This window comes from Salmo salar, chromosome ssa05 (assembly GCF_905237065.1).
Source record: "Salmo salar chromosome ssa05, Ssal_v3.1, whole genome shotgun sequence".
Lineage (NCBI taxonomy): Eukaryota > Metazoa > Chordata > Actinopteri > Salmoniformes > Salmonidae > Salmo > Salmo salar.
In genome coordinates, this window is record NC_059446.1 from 52,531,215 (window position 1) to 52,558,238 (window position 27,024).

At 45.6% G+C, this 27,024-nt stretch overlaps 1 protein-coding gene across 2 annotated transcripts; it reads right to left on the minus strand.

Moving 5' to 3' along the window:
- Positions 1-320: 320 nt before the first annotated feature.
- On the minus strand, positions 321-25,261 carry LOC106605102 (sodium/potassium-transporting ATPase subunit alpha-3). Of its 2 annotated transcripts, none has more exons than XM_014200412.2 (22): positions 24,966-25,261; positions 24,739-24,832; positions 11,927-12,007; positions 11,434-11,493; positions 10,757-10,960; positions 10,315-10,428; positions 10,032-10,166; positions 9,773-9,890; positions 9,121-9,389; positions 8,164-8,362; positions 7,315-7,559; positions 6,963-7,155; positions 6,334-6,646; positions 6,004-6,154; positions 5,346-5,514; positions 4,823-4,977; positions 4,472-4,595; positions 3,993-4,138; positions 3,610-3,740; positions 3,221-3,322; positions 1,985-2,076; positions 321-1,830 (listed from the first exon to the last, which is right to left on the minus strand). In XM_014200412.2, the coding sequence occupies exons 2-22, from the start codon at positions 24,742-24,744 to the stop codon at positions 1,802-1,804; spliced, it is 3,036 nt and encodes a 1,011-aa protein (XP_014055887.1). In that variant the 5' UTR covers positions 24,745-24,832; positions 24,966-25,261; the 3' UTR covers positions 321-1,801. The 2 variants fall into 2 exon arrangements, with proteins under 2 accessions (XP_014055887.1, XP_014055886.1); XM_014200411.2 differs by having other exon boundaries at positions 11,927-12,046.
- Between the last annotated feature and the right edge of the window lie 1,763 nt (positions 25,262-27,024).

A 27,024-nucleotide genomic window follows, 5' to 3' on the forward strand; every position in this document is an offset into this window, starting at 1 on the left:
ATATGTACCTCAACACTACAGATACAACACAGTAAAACAACAGATACAGTAGATCTCGCTGGTCTAAAGAATCATTAGTAAATCCCTTATTCTCTTACAGATATTTCGTTGTGTATATACAACCCCAAATGTTGTCCAGGTGAAGACAAAATATATCAATTACTGATCAGTTTTATCCTACAAGATTTCATCAAGTCAGGCCTACATTTAGCGTTTAAGCCAAATAGTATCAGACTGACGTGAGAAAAGAGGTGGAAAGGAAGCTGAAAGCCAGTGTGGCGAGTCAAAGTCAGTTAGAGATAAAGACACACAGACAGTGCTAGGTTGTATTAAATGTTCTAGATGTTTTATTGGTGTTGGTTTCGTTTTCTTTCACACACACACACATGTTCTACTACTGTTTTTTTCTTCTTCTGTAGTCTCAACCCCCTACCAGCCCTCTGAGTAAGACCCAGCCTGAAATGGCTGTTCCTCTGCTGGTCTCCAATGCAGACATTCACACAGAACTCAATATCTGGACTGTGTCACCTAGACTGGACCGGACTCCAGGAACATGGACTGATCATCTCACACCAAATAATCACACCACATTGCACCGGCACGTCAGAAGTGGTAGTAGGAATATGGACGCCATAGTTTCTGTCTCACATGTTTTAATAATAAAACACAACCTTGTCGTTGTTTTTTTGTTGGTTTTTTGGTTCAATTTTTGCATCGGCTTTCTGAAAACCTGGCGAAAAAAAAAGAAAGATTGGAAACCATACAAAAAGAGGAAACAGTGATCTTTCCTCTTTTTCCATAACACGCTCAACAATGTCGCCGATGTTCTTATTCATTGAATGTACATCTTGAGATGTTTTATTTTCAACATATTTTTATTTCTTTAAATCAGTATAGAATTATATAGTTTTCCTAGAACACACAGAAAGATTGAGTTGTATTTCCCAACTGGGGGTGTACTGTAGTATTTAACAAGGACAATGGTTCACACAGTGCACACAAACGTAGACAAACAGGGAGTAGAGGGGAGAGGAGGGTGTGAGAGACAGAAGGGGGACTGGGGATGCCATGGAGGGGTGTGCTTTGTTATGCCTAAATGAGGGAAAGCAGCTCTCACACACCCCCCTCCCTTTATATAAATAAAAAAAACAAGTAAAACCATTGAACCCCCACCCCATATTATAAAAAAAACAACAACACTGTTGAAGAAAAAGGAAAACTGTCGGAGTGAGAAAGACATCCGCTCTTCCTCCTGGAGAAAGGAGAGGGCGAGAGGGGACGGCTCGATTGGTGTCAGCTGTGGGGATCTCGCTCGCGATCTGTATGTCTGTGTGTGACCGGAGGACAAGCGAAGGTTCGCAGGAGGAGGAAGAGAGGGAGGAACGGAGGTATAGAGATAGAGGGGGGGGAGAAAGGGAAGGGAGGAAGGAGTGGTATGGCCCTTTTTTTTTGCCGAGCGTCGACACTCCCTTTAGATCATAGCTCATTCAAATCTACATACACAATATGCAGCTGCCGTTTGGTAGATATATTGGTTTATGTACACAGCAGTGAGAGAACACATGCAAAGAGTATCATAGGAGATGGAGAGGAGGGGGGGGGTTGATGTAGAAAGTTGTAAAGGTGCTTTGCTGTTCTTAATCTTTGGGGCAGTTGTGATGAAAATTGCTTTGAAGCGGTTGTTGTCTTTTAAGGGGTGGGGCATCTGAAGATGTGTCTTGCCAGGGATGGAATGAAGGGGGGGGGGGGGGGAGAAACAAATGGAAAATGTAGGGGTATGAGTAAAGACGGTTTCCATCGCTCAATAGTATGTCTCCCTTTCCACCCAACCTGTAGGAGGAGAGGGGAGGGGAAGAGAAAGAGAGGCGTTAGAGTGTTTTCATGTTTTTGTGTCAATTAAAGATTGGCGTGAAGTTTCAAGTGCAAATCTCATGTTAGGATTCGGGCCTAAATGTTATACGTAGAGAAAGAGACAGCCATTTACCTCCTGGGTTCCTACGGATGAGCAGTTTTCGGATCTCATCATACACAAAAATGAGGACACTGTAGGGGACCGCACAGAACCACCAGCTGGGCCTGGGGGAAGGAAGGAAGGAGAGAGAGAAAGAGAGAGAGAGCAGAGGTTAATAAACACACAACATGGCAGATAGAAGATCAATAAGAGGACCCCACAAGTTGTCAGTGTAGGTGTGTGTACGGTATGTGTGTATGTGTATGTCTATCTGTTTGTGTAGGTGTATGTCTATGTGTTTGTGTAGATGTGTTTCTATGTCTTTCTGTTTGTGTAGATGTATTTCTATGTCCATCTGTTTGTATAGGTGTATGCCTATCTGTTTGTGTAGGTGTATGCCTATCTGTTTGTGTAGATGTATGTCTATCTGTTTGTATAGATGTATGTCTATCTGTTTGTGTAGATGTATTTCTATGTCTATCTGTTTGTGTAGATGTATTTCTATGTCTATCTGTTTGTGTAGGTGTATGTCTATCTGTTTGTGTAGGTGTATGTCTATCTATTTGTATAGGTGTATGTCTATCTGTTTGGTTTGTGTAGGTGTATGTCTATCTGTTTGTATAGGTGTATGTCTATCTGTTTGTGTAGATGTATGTCTATCTGTTTGTATAGATGTATGTCTATCTGTTTGTGTAGGTGTATGTCTATCTATTTGTATAGGTGTATGTCTATCTGTTTGGTTTGTGTAGGTGTATGTCTATGTTTGGTTTGTGTAGGTGTATGTCTATCTGTTTGTGTAGGTGTATGTCTATCTGTTTGTGTAAGTGTATGTCTATCTGTTTGTGTATGTGTATGTCTATCTGTTTGTGTAGGTGTATGTCTATCTGTTTGTGTAGGTGTATGTCTATCTGTTTGTGTAGGTGTATGTCTATCTGTTTGTGTAGGTGTATGTCTATCTGTTTGTGTAGGTGTATGTCTATCTCTGTCTGTTTGTGTAGGTGTATGTCTATCTGTTTGTGTAGGTGTATGTCTATCTCTGTCTGTTTGTGTAGGTGTATGTCTATCTGTTTGTGTAGGTGTATGTCTATCTGTTTGTGTAGGTGTATGTCTATCTCTGTCTGTTTGTGTAGGTGTATGTCTATCTGTTTGTGTAGGTGTATGTCTATCTGTTTGTGTAGGTGTATGTCTATGTCTATCTGTTTGTGTAGATGTATGTATACAGTATGTCTATGTGTATTTCTGTATATTTCTAGGGTTTACTCCACTCACTTTAGGGGGAACATCCTGAGTGCCACATCCATGCCAGGGGTGTAGGATAGGAAGGCAGCGAGAGCTGTCTCCTCAAACAGGCCAAAGATCAGGATCTTGTTCCTAAGAGGAGAGTAGTGCAGAGGAGAGACATGAGAATAAATATAAGAGAGTGAGAGAGACTTATGTGTAGATGTATGTAGAGACCAAGCATACTGTATATTAACAAACAGACGGACAGACAGACAGACAGGAAAAGAGACACAGAAACAAGACAGGCTGACAGACAGAGACAGACAGGAAAAGAGGGACAGAAACAGACAGGCAGACAGGAAAGGAAATACAGAAACAGACAGACAGGCAGACAGACAGGAAAAGAGAGGCAGAAACAGACAGGCAGACAGACTTACTTCATGCCCTGCTGGAAGACAGAGTTCCGCCTGGTCTTGCAGACAATGACATCAGCCCACTGTACCACCACGATACTGACGAAGAAGGCTGTGTGACACGTGAACTCCACGATCTTCCTCTGTTCATATGTCTACACACAGAGAGGAGAAGGAGTGAGACACAGTATTTGAATCATAGAATGAAATAGAACGATAGAATGGACATTGGCATCCCGGCAATGTGACTAAAAGGACAGCCATCTTGGTCAGGGAATATTTATTTATAGAATCTGATCAAATATGGTGAAATAGTGTAAACAATGAATTTGCAGATATACTTGTAATATACTGTATTGCTATATTTTGAATACATATTTTGGCTCGCAATTGTAGCGTGGACCTACCCATTGCTGGCCATAGCTGTCTTCCAGGTCGTTGCAAGAGCGGTCGTCCCAGTTGAGCCTGATACCCACAAGAATTGAGGGTAGGAAGCCATTCTCAGCCAAGATCACAAAGTAGGAGAAGAAACCTCCCAGAGCCTGGATCATACCTTCACACACAGACACAGAGCGTTAACACATGTTCACTCTGTAAATGATGTTACCGGATCCCACAAGGAGAAGCCATTGACTTAGTCATATAGACTCGTGAACTATAATCCACTAGCCATAGATTTAGGATCTATAAGCATCGATGCACTCATCAGTCTGTCAGATTCTACCACAGGGTGGTCGAAGACTAATCGACCATACTGTCCACAGTGTAATGCTCGAGGACTTCATGGGGAAGTATTGGCCATCGATCTGGCTGTGGGCTATAATAACATGTACATATGCACTGTCTTTATGGCCCCAACCAGGTAGAGGAGCTAATGGCGACCCACCGATTTGTCCGTAGGCGATGCTGATGAGCCTCTCGTTCACCAGCTTGTCCCTGGTGGGGTTCCTGGGCTGACGCTTCATGATGTCACTCTCGGCTGCCTCATAGGCCAGGGAGATGGCGGGCACCTGGGGGGTCACAGGTCACAGATGTGAGTTTGTATGAGAAACAAATATTTTGATTGATTGCTCCATTGTGAGATGGGGCATATCAAGTTTACCTGTGACATTTTCGTCAACGATGCACAATTTCGTATTTTCGGAGCTCTCTGCCGTGTGTCTGTGTGCCGTGTGTGTGTGTGTGTGGGTGCTGCATGTGTGTGTTATGTGTGTGTGTGTGTGTGTGTGTGCCTTACCATGTCAGTTCCCAGGTCAATACAGAGGATGGTGATGGTTCCCAGCGGTAGGGGGATGTTGACGATGATGAAGAGGAGGAAGGGTGTGATCTCAGGGATGTTACTGGTCAGGGTGTAGGCAATGGACTTCTTCAGGTTATCAAAGATCAGACGACCTGCAGGGAGACAGGAGGACACACACAGAGGTCACACACTGAACTCTGACCTCTAACCTCTGTAGAATTGAGCAAAGGTCACTCAAGGTTGGATCAGGGTCTGCCCTTATTCATAAAGTGTCTCAGAGTAGGAGGGCTGATCGAGGATCAGGCCCCTCTTGTCCATGTGATCTTATTCACGCTGATCTAAAAAGTCAAAACTGATTCGCGATCAGCACCTACTCTGAGATGCTTTAAAAATACAGGCTCATATTACCCGTCCCTCCTCTCTTCTCCTTTTCTGGCCTCTTTTACCTTTCGTCCACTTCTCCCTCTCACATGCCCTTCTACTCTTTCCATCATTTCTCCTCTCTCTCCCCATTTCTCACCCTCTTCCACTCCGGTGACGATGGAGGCAAAGTTGTCGTCCAGCAGGATCATGTCAGCGGCCTGCTTGGACACGTCAGAGCCGGAGATTCCCATGGCAACGCCGATGTCAGCCTTCTTCAGGGCAGGAGAGTCGTTTACACCGTCACCTGTCACAGCCACGATGGCACCCTGGGAATGACAGAAGAGTTAGCTTGTGTGCCAAATAGCATCCTATTCCCTTTATAGTGCACTTTAGTAGTGCTTTTGACCATAGCCCATAGAAAGTCACTATCGTACCAAAACTAGGGGGAAGTGATGGGGTCAATTCCCTGTTCAATTCAATCAATTCATTTTCAAATGCATGAATAAAATGTCAACAATCTCCCCGAACTGAAAATGGAATGAACCCCAACCTTCTTTCCTGTACTTGTCTTATATTAGTGTAGTTGTTGAAAAGCAAGTTCACTTTTGTTGATCGGGTGATGGATTCAGGTGGTGTGTGTCTTTCTGTTTGTGTGTGTGTGTGTGTGTGTGTGTGTGTGTGTGTGTGTGTGTGTGTGTGTGTGTGTGTGTGTGTGTGTGTGTGTGTGTGTGTGTGTGTGTGTGTGTGTGTGTGTGTGTGTGTGTGTGTGTGTGTGTGTGTGTGTGTGTGTGTGTGTGTGTGTGTGTGTGTCTCACCAGTCGCTGGCAGCCCTCGACGATGATGAGTTTCTGCTGGGGGGAGGTCCTGGCGAACACAATCTCAGTGTGGTTTCTGAGGATGTCATCCATCTGATCCTGAGACAATTCCTTCAGGTCTGTACCGTGGATCACACAAGCCTTGGCATCCCTGGAGACACACACACACACATTAGAATAGCTAGCTTGGATCCACGGAGACAGGGTGAAGGTGACATGAGAGTGAAAATGAATGAGAGCAATGAATTTGCAGAACAGCATCCCGTGTGGTCTCACCGTCATTGTGAAAGGATGTACTGTGTGTGTGTGTGTGTGTCTCATGTTTCTCACCTTGGGTTGACCTGGCTGACAGGGATATTGAGGCGAGAGGCGATGTCCTCCACTGTCTCGTTGCCCTCGGAGATGATGCCCACGCCCTTAGCGATGGCCTTGGCAGTGATCGGATGATCGCCTGTCACCATGATGACTTTGATGCCAGCCGAACGGCATTTGCCCACAGCGTCGGGCACAGCGGCACGGGGAGGGTCAATCATGGACATGAGGCCCACGAAGCACAGGCTCTCTGTGGTGAAGTTGACGTCGTCACAGTCGAAGGCAAAGCCCTTGGGGTACTGGTCTTCAGGCATTAGCAGGTGGCAGAAACCTGGGTAGTGACAGGAGGTGTTAGCTTCATTTACCCGTTCTACTCGTTCTCTACTAAAATCAGTCAATCCTTCAGCTCTCACTTCTATTCATCATTGGATACGGTACATTTGGCCCATTCTCCAAGAACCAACATCCTGACCTTCCCTCCTGCCTCTTTCTCTCTCTCTCCCACTCCCCTCCCTCTAACAACCCTCCCCATTCCTCTTATGCGTTATGGAAGGCCCATTTCTTTCTCTTCCTTCTTCACATCCTTCCCTCCACATCCACTCTATATCTCTCAAACCCCCCCCTCTTTCTCACTCTCCCTGTCTCACCGAGTACTCTCTCTCCCAGTCCTCCAAGCTCCATGTAGGCGTTCTGGAAGGATTCCTTCATCTCCTCGTCCATGGGCTGCTCCTTGCCCTGGATGATGATGGTGGTGCAGCGGTCCAGGATCCTCTCTGGGGCTCCCTTCATCACTAGCAGGTAACGGTTGTCATTGGGATCCTCTGTCTCGTGAACTGAGAGCTGTGGGGTTTGGTTGAGGATGGAAGGGGGAGAGAGAGAAATAGGTGGGAAGAAGAGGGAGAGGTGAGATCGAACACGGTCACGGTGTTAGAAAGCAATCCGTTTGAGTGTCGTGTTGTGTTTGTGCGTGTGTATTATGTACATGTGTGTGTTACGTACCTGGTACTTGTTGGTGGAGTTGAATGGGATCTCGGCCACCTTCTTGTTCTTCTCCCTTATTTGTTTGACAGAGCCACAGGACAGCTCGATACACTTGAGCAGGGCAGACTCGGAGGCATCACCAGCGGTGTCCCTCTTCAGGATGGGCAGTTGGTCCTGGCCGGCTTTGAAGACGGCGCGGTTGCAGAGAGCTGCGACGCGAGCCAGGGCAGCCCATGAGGCTGAGGTCTTGTCGAAGGAGGCACCTGCAGAGAGAGGTGGCCGATTAGAGATGATAAAACAATATCAATTCCTAACTTGTAATAAAACTGTACTTGTCTGTGTGACTACCATGTGAATATATAGGTTATAGAACTACTTAAAATCAAGAGGGATTCCTAAACTTAAAAAGGTCTCTAAATGTGACTGTAACCCAAACTTTAACCCTAACACCAACATCCAACCCAAACCCCAGCTCTAACACTAACTCCAACCAAAACGCAAACTCTAATGTTCACTCTAACACTAACTCTAACACTAACTCTCACACTAACTCTAACACCAACATCCAACCCAAACCCCAGCTCTAATACTAACTCCAACCAAAACGCAAACTCTAACACTAACTCTAACATTAACTCTAACACTAACTCCAACCCAAACTCTAAAGGCTAGCGCGCATCACACTGAATGTAGATCTAGCATTCGCCAGCCAATCTTTCACCCTCGGTTCTACTTGTAAAATCGGTTTTGCAGATTCATTTCAGAGGTGCTAAGAACTCTCGGCCAGAAAACGCTATTGGTGTGTCTGCGCCCTAACATTATGTCTAACACTAACTCCAACCCTAACCCCTCCTGATCTCCTCTCACCAGACTGGTCCTCGGTGGTGTCGGCCTCGTGGATCTGGTTGTCGAACCACATGTGGGCCACGGTCATCCTGTTCTGGGTCAGAGTGCCGGTCTTGTCGGAGCAGATGGTGGAGGTGGAGCCTAGGGTCTCCACAGCTTCCAGATTCTTCACCAGGCAGTTCTTCTTCGCCATACGCTTGGCGGTCAGAGTCAGACACACCTACAGCACAGAGACAGGGGTTATCCAGGGGTTATCCAGGGGTTATCCAGGGGTTATCCAGGGGTTATCCAGGGGTTATCCAGGAGCCAGAACGAACAAACTAGAAAGGGTACCTATTCTGGAGAAAATGAGTGCGCTTGCCTCAGCTGTCTAGTTGGTCTAGAGATCTATAATGTATTTCTGTAGAGCTATCATTGGTCTGGATCTAGTCTCAATCAATGTCTTATTATATTCATTGTGTAGTTGGCTGTCTAGTTGGTCAAAATCTACAGTCTAGTTGATCTCGAATGAATCTCATTTACAGTATGCAAATGTGACATTTCAGTCCTTTTTTTTTTATATATTTGCAAAAAAATCTAAAAACCTGTTTTTGCTTTGTCATTGTGGGGTATTGTGTGTAGATTGATGAGGGGAAAAAACATTTCATCCATTTTGGAATAAGGCTGTAACATAACAAAATGTGGAAAAAGTAAAGGGGTCTGAATACTTTCCGAATGCACTGTATGTAATACATGATATTTAGCAGATGCTTTTATCCAAAGCGACTTACAGCCATGAGTGCATAGATTTTACGTACGGCTGTCCCCGGGAATCGAACCCACTGTCCTTGCGTTGCAAGCGTCATGCTCTACCAACTAAACTGAGGAGGACCACTAGAATCTGAAGTCTAGAGGTCAGGTAGGAGGTTCAGTAGAGTTTCAGAGAGAAACAGCAATAGAGAGGAAGGGTCAGATGGAGAGGGGACCAGGGTCACTCACAGTGACAGTAGCCAGCAAGCCCTCGGGGACATTGGCCACAATGATGCCGATGAGGAAGATGACGGCCTCCAGCCAGGTGTATCCCAGGCAGACGGCCAGGATGAAGAAGGTGATGCCCAGGAACACGGCCACGCCTGTGATCAGGTGGATGAAGTGCTCAATTTCCTTGGCGATGGGGGTCTTGCCCGACTCTAGACCGGAGGTGAGAGTGGCGATACGTCCCATGACGGTACGGTCGCCGGTACACACCACGATGCCACGCGCCGTACCTGAGAGAGAGAGAGAGAGAGAGAGAGAGAGAGAGAGAGAGGGGGGGAATATTAATATTAATTCAGGAAAAGAGAGGTTGAAATGAGAGAAGAGAAGTAAAGGTGGGAACTCTTGTATGCTTATGTGGGCAACTTCTGTGTCAACAGCAGCTCTATGGTATAATATTACGTTTGAATCAGCTTAGTTGAACCAGTCAAAAGCTTAGCAAGCCTTAGTGCTGCTGGGGTGCAGCATCCAATACTGCAGTAGGACCCTGTTGACTGAATTTGGTAGGTCGAGTCTGACACGCAGGAATAGAGAAAAGAGGATAGGAGAATTGTCAGGGACAGAACAGGCGATGTGTCTGTCTGTTTGTCTGTGAGTTAGCAGTTTCTACGGTTACCTTCAACGCAGTTGGTAGAGAAGAAAGCGACATTGCGGGTCTCCAGGGGGTTGTCATGGGTACAGTCAGGTGACCTGCTCTGGGGTTCTGATTCGCCAGTCAGGGAGGAGTTATCCACCTATAGGAGAAGGACAAAAAATATTATGTAAAATGTGTAGCTGTGTGAGTGTGTGTTATATGAACTATGTGTGTGTGTGTGTGTGTGTGTGTGTGTGTGTGTGTGTGTGTGTGTGTGTGTGTGTGCGCGCGTGTATGGTACCTTGCAGCCGTGAGCAGAGACGACTCTGAGGTCGGCAGGGATCCTGTCTCCTCCCTTCACCTCCACCAGGTCTCCTGCCACCACCTCCTCAGCGTTGATCGTCATCTTCTCGCCCTCACGGATCACCAGCGCTTGCTACAGGGAGAACACAGAGGGATGGTTAGATAGTCCATACACGCATTCATTTATTCACACACACACACACACACACGCACACACACACGCACGCACGCACGCGCACACACGCGCACACACGCACACACACACACGCACGCGTGTTTACCTGGGGCACCATGTTCTTAAAGGACTCCATGATTTTGGAGCTCTTGGCCTCCTGGAAGTAGGAGAAACATCCGGTGACCACGACGACAACAGAGAGGACGATACCCAGGTACAGCTGAGGAGAGAGAGAGACAGGAAATCCCATTGTTACACTGTGTACATTGCAGGTCAATGCAGAGTATTCAGCTTCAAACTGAACCCAGACCACCGCGGTAATAGTCACTAGACTAAATGATCATGCAAAAACAGAAAAAAGTGTCAATGACCAGGTACATTAGCCATTTGGGTGTATGTTAGAATTAAGGCTAGGGACCGGTGCTGCTGGCAGTGTGTGTGAGGTTTGGTCAGCTTAGGTATGTGTGGCTCTAACTGTCCCGTATTCTGTGGCTGTGTTTACGTTTAGTGTTTGGGTGCGTGGGTGTGCTTGTGTGTGTGTGACTCACGTTGTCTCCTGCCGGCTCGTCCTCGGTGGCGGCCTGGATGGCGTAGGCCAGGAAACAAAGGATGGCGCCGGTCCACAGCAGGATGGAGAAGCCACCGAATAGCTGGCGACAGAACTTGATCCACTCGGGGGTGGTCGGGGGAGGGGTGAGGCAATTGGGACCGTCCCTGATCAGAAACTCAGCCGCCTTGGCGTTGGTCAGACCCTGGGTGGGGAGAGAGTGGGGTGGGTTAAACCTACAACTGAATGTGTTGAAATTAGGGGTAACAACATAAAAATCCTATTAAATCTAATATGTAATTATAAGCCTGCAGGTATAATGCTTTATGACTACGTACAAGCACGTCTGAGTCTGTACAACATTACAATGAGGCTTCAAATGTGTTACGTCTTCTACGTAGAACGTTTTCAACTGACTCAAAAAGGCTGTAACTTAGTAAGGATCATTATGAGATTATAATTGAGACTTTATAAGGAGGCTTGAGATGTCTTAGAACGCATTAAAACGTTGCTCAAACGGATCCCCCTCAAATACACCGACCGTGTGGCACGAGTGAATGTAAAATACCACCATCTAGTGGCCTAGTAGCAGCTCTGTTAGTGACGCGGCAGGACTCTACTATCTCTGTGGTACAACATAGATAGACCTCTATGGTACAGCGCAGTAGGAGGACTCACCTGGACAATGTCGGTGTTGAACTTCCTGCAACACTCCTCTATGGACATCTTGTGTTCCGTCTGAAAGGTAGAGAGGGAGGGGGGGGATGAGAGAGAGAGAGGGAGACAGAGAGAGAGAGAGCATTGGGAGGGAGAGAGAGAGAGAGAGAGAGAGAGAGAGTGTGTATGTAGGTGTATTTGTGTGGGAGAGAGACACAGAGAAACATTGAGAATATGCCACAAATATCCCAACAATGAATTTAAAACAAACTAGGAGAATTTGGACTTAATTATTATCCTTCACTTTAAGGTCTTTCTCCAAACTATTTAGAGAGTGTGCGTGCCAGTTACACATTGACTCTTGGGGGGGGGGGGGTACCCTGAAATGATGAGATATTCATACTCTAACTTATGGAGAGGCATTACGTTAGTATTTCAATAATAGTTACGGGGGTGCCCAGCACACCCCTTGAGCAGGGCGGCGTGTGTGCGTCACTGTGTGCCAGTCACTTACAATCGGTACTTCTTTCTTGAGTTCATCCATATCCTTCCCCTTCTTGTTCTTCTTGCTGGGAGAAGATTTGCCATCTTTATCCTGCGTGGTAGCAACGCGGTAACTGTCCGACCGCCCATACTGGGCGGTGGGGGGGACAGTAAGAGAGGGGGGAAGGGATTAGGGGGGGGGGATACTTTCATTATTATTTAAATAGAAACATGGTTAAAGCACCAGACACAACAGACGGGGAGAGGGACTTCATTCTTTTTCTCCGATACCCATTTGATCTTCACAGAGATCACAGACGGAAGGATCAAACGACCCGTCTGGCTTTACTGCAGTGTCTGTCTCCTCTCGGAACCTGCTGTCACAGTTTGTATCCACTGGCCACCTGCTTCATTTGTCATTTATGTGAACTGTCACCAGTTCTCCGCACACACACACACACACACACACACACACACACACACACACACACACACACACACACACACTAGCTGGTGGGGCACAGGGGCCCTGAAAGAGAAACAGAGTGCAGACACAGTGCATTATCTCAGTCCTCAAAACCTCTCTAATTATACATTTGTATTTTATTTAACGAGGCAAGTCAGTTAAGAACAAATTCTTATTTACAATGACGGCCTACACCGGCCAAACCCGGACGACGCCAATTGTACGCCACTCAATGGGACTCCCAATCACGGCCGGTTGTGATACAGCCTGGAATCGAACCAGAGTGTCTGTAGTGTCTGTAGTGACGCCTCTAGCCCTGAGATGCCTTAGACCGCTGCGCCACTCGGAAGCCCCTAGATTAGATTCATATCAATTCAGTTAGATTGGATACATCAACGTGACTGTGATGTGTTGAATATGAAACCGTTTTGCAGACACACACACACACACACACACACACACACACACACACACACACACACACACACACACACACACACACACACACACACACACACACACACACACACACATCTCCTAGGGCTCAAAGTGTTGCATTAGCTCCATTTCCGATTTACACTAACTGATGCTCAAATCAAATCAATACAGAAGCCCCTGACCAGAGTCCCTCAGTTGACAGAAGTTGACAGTTGACAGTTGACAGTAGACAGTAGACAAAATGGCTTTCAGGAGGGTTCTATGGGTCCTAGTGGAAAAGCCGCTCATTGACACAGCCAACACATCAAGGAAACTGACCTCGCTGCAGGATCAATACAATCAGTGATGTAATAAAGGACCAGAAGGGTTAAAGTACCACAGAGTCCAAACGGTTTCCTGTTTGTATCTTACCACACCCCTCACCAAGAACATGTAACTCACACTTTATCATCAATTCTGATGATGTGGTCACTTTTGTTTGTTGTAGCATCATCATCAAGTGACTGTACAGTGTAGTGTTCGAAGAAACACTGGTGGCTATTTTCAAGAAGACATGCTCTAACAAGCTTGGTCTACAGCAATTTTTTTTATTTAACTAGGCAAGTCAGTTAAGAACAAATTCTTATTTACAATGACGACCTAGACTGACGGCCTACGGACGACACTGGGCCAATTGCGCACCACCCTACGGGACTCCCAATCACGGCCGGATGTGACACAGCCTGGATTCGAACCATGGACTGCAGTGACGCCCGTTGCACTGAGATCCAGTGCCTTAGACTGCTGTGACACTTGCCACTCGCCACACACTGCTTTTGGTTTGACTGGGTTTCAACTGTGTGACTGCTTGGTTGGAACAAAAGCCTGCACCTACACTGGCCCCCTTTGGATGTGATTGCCCCCACCCTGTTCATTTATTCTGAATAACAAAGGGTAAATACACATTCAAGTCAAGTTTTTATTTTTGCCCTGGTCCATCCCAAACCAAATAGATAGCCTATTGTCCGAGCTAAACACACATTACCTAGGCTCCCACACCGTGATAAACACACGTGACTGACTAAGCACAATGCCATGAATGGGTGAGTAAACTTGCCACTGAAAGTCCCAGTGCTTAATGCAAGTTCAGTTGAGAAGTTTCAGATGTTTTGAATCTTCCACTTGTAGAAGAGACCAGTCTTAAGTGGTTCATTGTGGTCAGAAAGGTTTGAGGAGGATTTATAGCGAGCACCGCAGGTCTCCACTCTGCCCCCGTGATTTACAGAAGTAATACTGGAAGACACTAGAGTCTCCCTTGAACACAAACAAACCCTGAAAAGATTGGTCCAAACATTCGACCAAACACAACTCCCCACAAAACAACACACAATTTGACTACAAAACGTACAAAATCAACCTTCCCACGCGCGCATGTGGATGTCATTATCCGAGAATGTGAGTGAACTCTCGCTGCAACAAGACCAGACAGGCCTAGCGAGCCGAACGCAGAACAAAGGAGAGACTGATAAAAAAAACGACTGCTACTCAAACCCTTTGAGATTGGCCTGCCTGTGTGTGTGTGTGTGTGTGTGTGAACTTCAATATAACATGCAAATGAAATACTCTGGTTGGCATCGAGTTAAGCATCTTCTGCCAAACAGTGTAGGGGTAGATGTTATAGATAAGCTAACAGGTCTGGGTTAGACACACACAGGTGTGGAGTTTCTAGCTAGGCAGGCTTTTCAATGGCTAACACTGAGTGGGCCATAGAAACGCATTTAGAGTACATTGTTAGGTCCGACAGCACACCTGCTCATCACACACACACACACTTACACAATTTAGTGCTAATAAAAAACAACGGAAGAGCGGAGACAGGCATTACAAGAGAGGGATGGACAGAGAGAGATGAGTGAAAAAAAGAGAAAGGCCGTGATGGGGGCAGATGGAAAGAGAGAGACAGCAGTGGGAGGTGAGAGAGAGGGAGAGAAGAGCTCTTCTGTCACGCCACTAATTAGATATTGACCACTATTCTTTGTCTGTTGACTCAGGCTGTGTATATCAGTGAGTGACAGCGTGACTGGGATCCCACTCTGACAGATTGTTCTATAACACTGTGAAACAAACAACCCCACCTGCGGGGTCGCGACCTTTTCAACCTGCGGACCCAGAGAGTGGGTGTTGGCCCCTTACCGTGTGTGTGTGTGTGTGTGTGTGTGTGTGTGTGTGTGTGTGTGTGTGTGTGGTGGGGGTGTTAATGTGCGTGCAGGCACGTGTGTGTGGGCTAATGCTACTCAATCGTTCATGACACGTATGGGACAACCCAAGCTGCTCCTTTTACCCACAAGATTTCTTCATTGCGGTTACGAGGTCACGGCTATCGCCTAGGTTACAAGGCAGAACATTTAGAGAGCGTGGTTTTGTTCCTCATTGTACAATACAACATGGTGTCTGTCTGTCCGTCCGTCCGTCCGTCCGTCCGTCCGTCCGTCCGTCCGTCCGTCCGTCCGTCCGTCCGCCCGCCCGCCCGTCCGTCCGTCTGTCTGTCTGCCTGCCTGTCTGCCTCTACCATTTGTTGTTGAGGTGAAATGTAAACGCAATGACGTTGTCTCAGAGAAGAAACAGAGACCGCAGGCTGAAATTACAACCACTAGCTCTCACACAGACAGACAAAAGGAAGGCAGACAGACCTACTGACAGACAGACTGGAGGAAGTGGAGTCGGTGACTTACAAAACAGATAGACACCACAGTATAGAGTACCGCATCTCCTCCACACATGGTCATCTTTTCAAGCCGAAGACAGACTGTCTGGAACAAGGAAGACAGGCACATTCCCTTTGGAGCAGAAAGCTAAAGCTACTAGCGTGCTGTTCTACTACCAGAGGATAGTAGAACATCATTGGGTGTGTGTACACCGCGTTCGAAAACAATCGAGCAAGAGTTCATCGGGTTCTACTGATGTCATGCTGCTGTGGTTTGTCTGGTTCTAATGTTCTGTTCTGGTCACATTACCGGGGAGGTTGGCATGGTGACCGAGGCTTAGTGGTGGGCGGTAGCCTAGTACTGTAGGATCCCCTGATCTGATCGCTCAGTAATAATTGATGCCTAGGTAACTGGACATTCTAGGAAATAGCCAACACGTACTGTGTGTCTTTGTGTGTGTGTGTGGTGCGTGTGTGTGTGTATCTTTATAAGAAAGAAAGAGATACTTCCTTATAGGCGCAAGCTATAAGCCTGCCAACAGCTAGGCAGAGGTGAGTCATTGTTGAGGTGGCTACAGTCTGTCTGCGCAGCGAGAACACGCACTGCGGCAGACAGAGAGCGAGAGGTGGGGGGAGCAGAAAATAATAGGAACAGAGAAGGGAGAAATAGGAGACTAGGAGAGATATCGGAACAGACAGTGGCCTATATGTAATGGTTTCTCTGTTATTAATCAGACTCATTCGTTCTGAAGTGAACACAGGGCATGTTTCATATGTTGAACACTTCCACCCTTTAGTGAACTCCAGCAGCCAATACCATCCCTCAGGAGCATGTCAGAGTGTCTGACTAGGGCACACGGGCTTGGGCATGCCCCCTAACGGTGATGGACCTGCGTAGGCATGAGGTGTGGCATTCCGGCCTCTCCTACTGGTATGCACGAGAGGTGAGGGCTTTCACAAGACGGCGGGAAGAAGTTGCAGCGTTTCCGTTTTAGGGCACCTACAAAAAGGGGAAATGGTAACTACTGCAGGAAAACAGTTTGACTGTGTGAAAAAAGCTTGCATTGACTAAAATGGTAGATAGATGGCTCCATACTACACACTTCCTGAAAGAAGTGATATAAACATCATTACCTTGACTGGTTCCCAAATGACACCCTATTCCCTATGTAGTGCAATACTTTAGACCCATACTTTTCCCAATGTAGTGCAGTACTTTTGATAGTGCACTATGTATGGAATAGGGTGCCATTGGAGACGAATCCTCATGTAATCTGCCCTGTGTGAGGTGAATAACAACACTTTCTAAAAGTGACAGTATCTATAACTATAACCATGGCTGAACAACAACCTTCTCCCAATATAGTTTGATTATCTCTTGTAAGCCTATCAGGCCAGCCTGTGACACTACTAGTTGATAGGCTGCTGTGAAGGGATCCTAGCCAATGGGGAAGGTTTCGGGGCGTAGGGTAGTGATGATGACAGTTAAATGTCGATTCCGTCCTGCTGTGCTCTGTGGCAAGCTTGTGAGTGGGGGTGGGGGTGCGTCAGAGGAGGCTGGTGGGAGGAGCTACAGGAGGACGGGCTCATTGTAATGGCTGGATTGGAATTAATGGAAGGAGTCAAATGTGTTTTTTTTATACGTTTGATTTGTTTGATACCGTTCCATTCAATCCATTACAATGAGTCTGTCCTCCTATAGCTCCTACCACCAGCCTCCTCTGGTGTATGTGTGTCTGTGCGTGTGTTGCTCGCGTGTGCTTACGTGTGTGCTTGCCTGTTTGTGTGCGTGCCTGTGCTTATTTGCATATTTGTCTATGCCAGTGTTCTTCAAAGTTGGGGTCGCGACCCTTAGTGGTGTCGCGGGGGAACTGTAGTGGGATCGCCAAAATTATTATTGTTATTATTTAAATAAAAAAAAAAAAATTGGAACAAACAATTAAGAGTACAGTTTATTATATGGGACATTTTATGTTTATAGTTTATTATATGGGACGATATACAAATGTTCTTGAGAAAGATCATTTGAAAAATAAAATTGAATTGAGTAAATCTATTTCTTGGTTTTGATAAGAGATGAAAATGAACTGAATTAAATGTGATTTCTTGATGTAAAAATCGAAATTTACAGATTTTAAGGTTGTGTTATTATATTTGCGATGGGGTGGGGTCACAACAAATTCTTGAGAGAAAAAAATGGCATCCCCAGAAATTCTGGCGGGAAAACATGTGATCCCTGCTGAAAGAGTTTGAATATGACTGCTCTAGGCCTTTGTGTGAACTGTAGACTATATGGGAGTGTGCACAACATTGGTGGGGATAAACTGCATTGTTGGTTAAGGGCTTGTAAGAAAGCATTTCACTGTAAGGTCTACACCTGTTGTATTCGGCGCACGTGACAAATACAATTTGATTTGATAGGGACATTTGGTTCCAACAGCCCTTGGGTATAGGGCTAGGTAGCCACAGGGGGCATGGCCTAGGGATAGGGGGGCTGGTCTGGGTAGGTGGCTGGGCCTGGGTAGGGAGTGGTCTGGGTAGGTGGCTGGGCCTGGGTAGGGGGGCTGGTCTGGGTAGGTGGCTGGGCCTGGGGGCTCATGCTAGTAGGATTAGCTAGACTGATTGCTCTTGTCTTGATTAGCCTACTATATTGTACACCAAATACAGTAACTCGCCCTAGCTAACTTCCAGTAGAGAGTTTCTTCTCCATATTAAAGAGTGATAATGAAATGGGGAAATCACTGCATTAAGACCTCCAGGAAAATCAGATCAAATCAAATTTTATTGGTACACATATTTAGCATTTGTTATTGCGGGTGTAGAGAAATTCTTGTGCTCCTTGCTCCAACAGTGCAGTAGTATCTAACAATTCACAACAATACACACAAATCTAAAAGTGAAAGAATGGAATTTAGAAATATATAAATATTAGATGGAGCAATGTCAGAGTGGCTTTGACTAGAATACAGTAGAATAGAATACAGTATATACATATGAGACGAGTAAAGCAGTATGTAAACATTATTTAAACATTATGAAAGTGACTAGTGTTCCATTATTAAAGTGGCCAGTGATTCCAAGTCTATGTATATAGGGCAGCAGCCTCTAAGGTGCATATCTAAAAATGGTTTCATATCAAGACACGTCTTGGTTGTGAAATATTTGCTTTAATTTCTGGATTGTCAACTTCTTCTCAAATGGTGATTTTCTTAATGTAATAAATATATAAACAATAGTGGGAAACAACCCAATTGGAATGTAGTGAAGTAAAAGTAAAGTTGTCAAAAATATAAAAATATAAACGCAACATGTAAAGTGTTGGTCCCATGTTTCATGAGCTGAAATAAAAGATCCCAGAAATTTTCCATACGCACAAAAAGCTTATTTTTGTCAACTTTTGTGCACAAATTTGTTTGCATCCCTGTTAGTGAGCGTTTCTCCTTTGCCAAGGTAATCCATCCACCTGACAGCTGTGGCATATGAAGAAGCTGATTAAACGGCATGATCATTACTCAGGTGCACCTTGTGACCACTCTAAAATGTGCAGTTTTGTCACACAACACAATGCCACAGATGTCTCAAGTTTTGAGGGAGTGTGCAAATGGCATGCTGACTGCAGGAATGTCCACCAGAGCTGTTGCCAGAGAATTTAATGTTCATTTCTCTACCATTAGCCGTCTCCAATGTTGTTTTAGAAAATTAGGCAGTACCTCCAACCAGCCTCACAATCGCAGACAATGTGTAACCACGCCAGCCTAGGACCTCTACATCCGGCTTCTCTGCCTGCGGGATCGTCTGAGACCTGCCACCCGGACAGCTGCTGAAACTGAAGAGTATCTGTCTAGAATAAAGCCCTTTTGTAAGTAAAAACGAATTCTGATTGGCTGGGCCTGGCTCACTAGGGGGTGGGCTGGCTCCCAAGTGGGTGGGCCTATGTCCTCCCAGGCCCACCCGTGGCGGCGCCCCTGCCAGTCATGTGAAATCCATAGATTAGGGCCTAATTTATTTATTTCACTTGACTGATTTTCTTATATAAACTGTAACTCATTAAAATCATTGAAATCGTAAAAATTGTTGCATGTTGCGTTTATATTTTTGTTCAGTATAGTAAAGTACAGATACCCCAAAAAACGACTTAAATAGTACTTCAAAGTATTTTTACTTAAGTACCTTACACCACTGTAAATAAATGAAGTTATATTAAATTCAATTAAATTGTTTTGATGTTCAGAGGTATGGAATTCCAGCAAGACCCTGAGGTCATGACCTCTGCTTATAGCAGAAATGATACACTGTGTATCTATTTGCATGTACACACACACACACACACACACACACACACACACACACACACACACACACCAAACGTCCTGTATCCTAATTTAGCTCTCGTTGACAAATCATTTGTGTTCCCTTCAACAACAGAAAAACAACAACAAAAGAATCCCATCTTATGGCATTACCCCTCCTGTCCTACCCTCATCCTTCATCCTTCCCCCATGGCCATCTGTCCAGCCCCTGATCTGTTCATCCTGGCAGGCAGCTGTGCTCCAGTTTAGAGTCTGCATGTGTCCTTGTCTCTTGTCTTGCCCATTGTGAGTGCATGTCAGAGTTTTCTTTAGGAAAATGTGACGCAAAACATAGACTGTTTCCTATATGCACTTGAATGATGAATGGGAAGCGCGCTTCAATTACCAGTTGAGAAGTAAAAATAGTAGTTATTTTTAATCGTGGCCTTCAAAACGGTTTTTAACACGCAATTGCATTTAGAATTGTTATGCAATGATTGGGCTCATAAAAGCACGTTTCACTCCAGCAGCAACGAATGAGCTGCTTGAGAATCTGTAGCAGCAGCTCTCGCACTGTCTGACAGATAAACGACTAACGAAAATACACACGCGCCAATTTAATTCCACAAAATTATGCAAATGAACCTATAGACCAGTAAGCATGACGGGTATCGATGAATAGGCTAAAAAGTATTATCGGCCAAAAGTCGGCTACTACCGGCTAACGGAAACCCTGGTATATATGTGTGGATGTGAGTGTGTGTGTGTGTGTGTGTGTGTGTGTGTGCTCCTCAGTGAGAATAGTGTTGTCTAGATTGGCATCGTAAATCTGAGTGTTTAGTGGCCCTTGTAGGGACAACGGTAGATTCTCTATCTTTCTCCTATGAGGGGTTCCCTGAGGATATTCTGTGTGAATGCAGATGATTTCGGTGACAGAGAAATACATAGCAACTCCTGCTCTGGGTACTGTCTTGTCTTATAAAGTCTTCTGGCCTCTGAAGTACCGTGCTACCTGTGACACCGGTCTGGGGAAGGAAACGTCATTCGGGCAGAATGGAGATAAATAAATACATTTAAGCGTTTTCTGTATATTTTCAACAGAGACAAATTCAATTAACGTAGTTGATCATGAAAGGGGGAAGAAAACATACGCAAGCGCACACAAACACACACACAAACAAGCTGGGAGTACACTCTGAATTAGTAATGACTGTGTTGGCAGGGAACCCAACTCTCCTCTGTCTCTCACTCTGCAAACCCCCACTTAACATTTCCAGAACATTGCAGCAACGTTAAAACAACCAGGCTGCTCTATCTTGCATTACAATCGATTAAATGTTTAATGTTATTTGACTAACTCATGACCTTAGTACGGAACCCAATCTGCTTTGAAGGGTAAGGGAGTCATCAAAACTCAAATAAAACCATAATGCAACATTTCCCAAAAAGTCCTTAAATACTTAGATTAATACCCTATTACCCTACCGTATTAACCTACCCTTAAAGTAGGTCCTTCTAGCTGAGCTAGAAGACTAACATTCAAACCATGTCCTTCCAAATGATTCTTTAAGGACAAAACCCTCATGAATATCCCACTAGTATAGTGATTATTGACTATCAGTAGGATGCCCAGGACGGCTCGGTGGACATACACACTGCGTAAACACCCCAGACTCAGCAGCAGGACACGAATGACTGCAGATGCAGTGAGGAGGGGAGTGAGCTAGCACTCTGCACCAAACTCTGGGCTGGGCCACAGCTATATCTACACTCTTAGAAAAAAAGGGGGCTATCTAGAACCTAAATGGGGTTCTTTGGCTGTCCCCATAGAAGAATCTTTTGAAGAACCCTTTTTGGTTCCAGGTAGAACCCTTCTGGGTTCCATGTAGTACCCTTTCCACAGAGGGTTCTACGTTGAACTCAAAACGGTTGTACCTGAAACCAAAAAAGGGTTCTACACGGAAACAAAAAGGGTTCTCCTATGGGGACTGTCGAAGAACCCTTTTGGAACCTTTTTTTTTTCTAAGCGTGTACCTTGTCCCATCATGACCAAGCAAGCCTTACCTAAATACCTACACCCTTACCCTTTCCTATACCCGTCCTGTACACACCTGGCCAGTCTAAGGAGATCGCCAAGCGTACAGCTCTCTACCTCTGTGCCACTGCAATGATTTACCCCCACACCACCTACCACCAATATGCCCTTCCTTTTTTATACTGTATATCCCTTCCATTTCTTCCCTTCAATGAGAGAGGTGATGGGGGATATCAGGGGGAGCAACCCTATGCTCCTCAGTCCCTGTCCAGTGAACTCTCCCTGATATCCCCCATCACCTCTCTCTGTACCCCATACGGATGAATACCTATACCTCCCCCCTGTCCTGTCATCCCATCTACCTCCTGTCTCTGTGGTAACCAATCCCCAAGAGCAGAGGCAAGCAGGGGAAACAGGAGCCATGGCAATGTGAGCTCAGGTCATTCTCCCGCAACAGGATACAGCCCTCCCCCTCTCTCTCTACACCTACAGATCAGTCACAACTCATCTCATCCCCCTCCCTTCTTCGCCCTGCACCCACCCACCCTCCGTCCTCCACCTCCTTTTCTCTCGTGTCTGAAGGTGAAACGTGTGCAGCCATCTTCACTTGCTGTCCTCTCCTCTCCCATTTCTCTTTCTCACTCCCTCTCTCTCCCTTCCCCCTCTCTCTGTCAGTATCATTAGGTTACCCCATCCCTGACTGCACCAGAGCAACTATACACACATCAGCAACCTCAATTGCTCACAACTGGTGTGTCAAATTAAATAGGCTGTCTGTCTGCCTTCAGTGCCCCTGACACTTCGCCCCAGTGTTTGCTTGCTAAAGCATCCCTTTCTGCGTGGCTCGCCGAGTCTGCCAATCACAGCTTTTTAAAGGGAATTTCCACTCAACAGGCACCGCCCCCATTTTGACGCGGCACCCGGCGGCCTTGGGGACGGACTGTTGGCAGTGCCATGGCATAGCGTCATATCGAGCGCCAGGTCGACCTCGCAGAATGTCTTGTATGTTGTCAAAGAATCATAGGGGTGAGATGGGTTAAGGTAAAGGACATATGCCTTCCAATTATATGAACATGTAATTATTATCAGAGGTCAAACACATATTTTATTTGCGCGCCGGATGAGGATCCCCCCCCCACCCCACCCCCTGTCTCATTCACACATAGATCAGACAGTGTAGCCTAACTTTACCACGGAAGTGGTTCGTGCGCAAGCACTTTTTTCACTCCATCCCATTTGACGCAGTGCTTGCTGCTACAGATGATTCTCGCATCCTCATGAATAGCCTTTCACCAACGACTGGTTCATTTCTCGCCGCCCCACAGCAGACTTCGACTGAGAGAAATGCCTCCAAGGCCCACCCAGGTCATAGATGGAGATCGCTGATATCATTCGTGCCTGCTCTGTCGGTGTCTCTTCAATAACGGTCGGTAACCGTGGGCGATCCAGCTTCATCAGCCACTGGGATTTTGTGGCATCATGTCATCAAATTATTTCAACCACCAGAACCGAGTCGGGGATTAAATCTTAAACTCTCATACAATCAAGATACATGATGAGACAGAAATTGCGCAACAGTCCATACCGATAGTCGCAGCATCACCTCGAAATGTTCCTACAGAACTATTCACAGTCAAATTATTATTGGCTTTACAAAACAGTGAAAATATTGGTGTTATTATGAACAATCGACATATTTATTGAGACGTGATGTTTTCCAAAAATATCGGCCAGGGCCGGGCCGCATCCCCCATTTGACGCAGTGAGGGAGTCAGAACTTCGTGTGCATTCTATTCACTTACAAATCCAGCCCCAAATGTATCATCACCCAGCATTCACAGGACATCTTTTTAATCTATCGTGTGTGTTCACTGTCAACGATTATCGAGTCCCTGTTGTCACAAATTAAAGGGGGAATAAGCTGGTGAAGCGCTTATTCCTGGTAACCGCATTATGACGCACGGGTCACCGAAGCTGCAGTGCGCTCAGGCATTGCATACCATACCGAAACACCGGCAATCTCCTCAGTAGCCGGGTAGACTAGGGTAGGCTTTCCAGTTAACTACTTCTTCGTCAAATGCTGCGAAGAAGAAGTTACATGCACTATCGAAGATTTAAAGCAGTAGACAATTGGGTCGCGATGATGCGAGGATAATTTACATGGGCAATAGGGGGAAGGGGGTACTGCAATCATGCACCCATTCGAATACACAGCCACGTATTCTAAAATCATCAAATACAGGCTAATAATAACGGCAGGTGAATAACAGAACATTGTGTCTCATTGAAATCCCTCAGTGACATGCCAAGCGAAGCCTATACGCAGTGGTCTCTCTCGCTAACTCAATCTCTCTCTCTCTCTCTCTCTCTCTCTCTCTCTCTCTCTCTTTCTCTCTCACGAGAGCCGGCTGTCAGAATAAACCGATTACCATGGCAAGGTTATAGACAAAGTGTCACGATATGCCTAATATAGCCTATAGTCTATATTAATGCATATGGCAAACCCCTGAATGAGACAATTCAATCATATTTTATCACTAACTTGTTCGTTCCATATTGTACGAGAAACATATGAAACAGCAGCAAATTACAGTCAATTACATTAAATTATTCCATCAGCAGATTCTAACCAATTCATTGTCAAGTTGAAACAACACAACTGCAGTAGAAATTACAGTGAGCTGTTTTGTGCCCGCTCTAGCCTACTCGCCACATCAATGTGTCGCAGTCTATGAGACCGTAGACTATATAGCCTAAAAAAAATCCGCATTGGAGTCAATGTCACTCAAATATTTCCAGAGGAGAAAAAACATGACACTGCAGTATGGTGCCCTTCCCCGTCAGCATCTGGGGTTTTAAACAGTTTTCAAGGCATTTTTATAACTTTCATGCATCATAAGGCAGTTACAAAGTTGGTAGACGCCGGGCTTACCCCCATGTTGGCGCAGTCAGGCTTCTCTCCTCAGGTGATGCAAAGCTTGAGAGGTGTCAGCCCCTCAGGTGGAATTATATCAAAATGGTATTGCCTTTTAAAAACGTAAGAAAGATTTGTATTCAGTTATTTAGGTAAAAACGAAAGGAAGCGACAAAGACGTCAGTCAAGCAAATTTCTATAAAACAAATGGTTTAAATGATTAAATAAACTGATTTGTCTCTAACCTCCAAAAGGTTACAGTCTTTTCCCCCTCCACCTAAACGTCTTTCAAATGAAATGTTGCGGTCTCAAGCAGAGCATCACGCGAGGATGCGGGTCCTTCTCTTGCTCTCTGATAGTTGCGGTAAAAGACCGATGAAACTCAGAAGCCGCACTGCTCCGGTTTTTTAGGATTTGATCTCCCTCCGCGGCTCTGTTGGCTGCCGCAGTACTCCCTTCTCTAAACACTACCACTCCGCCTATGGAAGAAGCGCCGGTGGGTGTGAGCGATCGCAGCGACCCATTGTAGCAAAGCTGATAAACCATGGACCTGGTAAACCCGCCCAAGGACCACTGAAATTGGCCAATAGGAATTCCGAGCAACTATTTGATGCCAGGAAATCTAGCCAATCATCACAAGTACGTAACACTGGCCAATAGAAGACCTAATCAGCCCCTCCTTCTTTACTGCAGAATTCCAAGGCCGTTAGCCATCAGCATCCTGAGCCCCTAGGCCCGAAATATTGTGTACATGGAAATACAAGGTTAGATACTATTGTCGTGATTGTCTTGTATTCATGTAACTTATTTATGTTTTATAAATTGATGGTATTGTATTGCATGTGATAATCACCCCTGTCTTTCTGGTCGTGTTGGTCACTGTGCACTTCAATGCCTCCCCTAGGCCTGCAATTACATAGCAGACGATGGAGAGAATAGGCTACACTGATATAATAGATCTAGGTACAACAATTATGGTTCTTATTGGACAGTAGACTAGAATATCAATCAATCAATCCATCAAATGTATTTACAAAGCCCTTTTTTTACATCAGCAGATGTCACAAAGGGCTTATACAGAAATCTAGCCTACAACCCCAAAGAGCAAGCAATGCCGATGTAGATGCACGGTGGCTAGGAAAAACACCCTAGAAAGGCAGGGAACAAGGAAGAAACCTAGAGAGGAACCAGGCCAGTCCTCTTCTCGCTGTGCCCGGTAGCATAGAACAGAATAGATTCCAGAATAATATTCCGATATCAGACAGTAAGCATGGACAGGCTATGACTGGTCTCCCACCCGTTGCTCGGACAAGCAGATTCTGTCCATATGAGAGTGTATGTCTCACGCTTCAAGGAACATGGAAATAGCCTATTCGCTGTATGGTGTGTGTGTGTGCGAGACGACAGAGGGGGACGAGAAGAGTTCAGAACTAACAACCATCGAAATTAGAGTGAGAGATTATCAGTGGTGTCCAACTGCAACTGGGTAAGCAAGCCATTATCTGCATGTCTGTTGCAGATGTTGTATGTCTGCTTATCAGGCAGATTACACCCATGTATCTACCTCTTTTTGTTGAAGTAAAAAAACATTCTCTCTCTCTCTCTCTCTCAGAGAAAGAGTGAGACAAACAGACAGAGGTGTGGCACTATGAGGTACGCAGTATGAAGTTGATAGAAATGGAGAGAGAGTGAAAGAGAGAGGCCATGGAAAAGGAGAGAGACAGAGAGGAACTGACACACAGAAAGAGACAGCTGGCCTACATGTAGAAGTAAGTGAGTTGCCATTGCAGGTCACGGATATTCCGTGTGCTGTTTTACCCCTGCATGTATTAAGTGGAGAATGAATGCTGCAGTACACTGGCTGCACTCAGCCTCACAGCTGATTTGCAAGGGAAAGCACAGAGTCACGGTTCACCTTCCAAGGGAGATGCATGGCGCTGCTGCCTCCACTGCCCCTCACAAGATGGCCGAAAGGATGACTAGAGAGAAAAATAACCATACATAAGAAATAAAGGTTGGACAAGGGTTAAAGGAAGGTTATACGTCTTAACAAGGTGTTTTTCCAATTCATTCTCACTGATCTTTAGATGAGGGACACACTTGTCATGACACAGGCCCTATGTCAGATTAACTACCAGTGGAATAACCTTTGTAGGTATGCCGTTTCAGAATGCAATGTCCTGTATGTCCTTGTGGTGATACTGCCTTCAGTGCCTTGACTAGCTCTGCTATTGAGGCAATAAAATATCCCCCGATTTCCACAGATCAGGCTAAAATGAGGGAAAGGGGATACCTAGTCAGTTA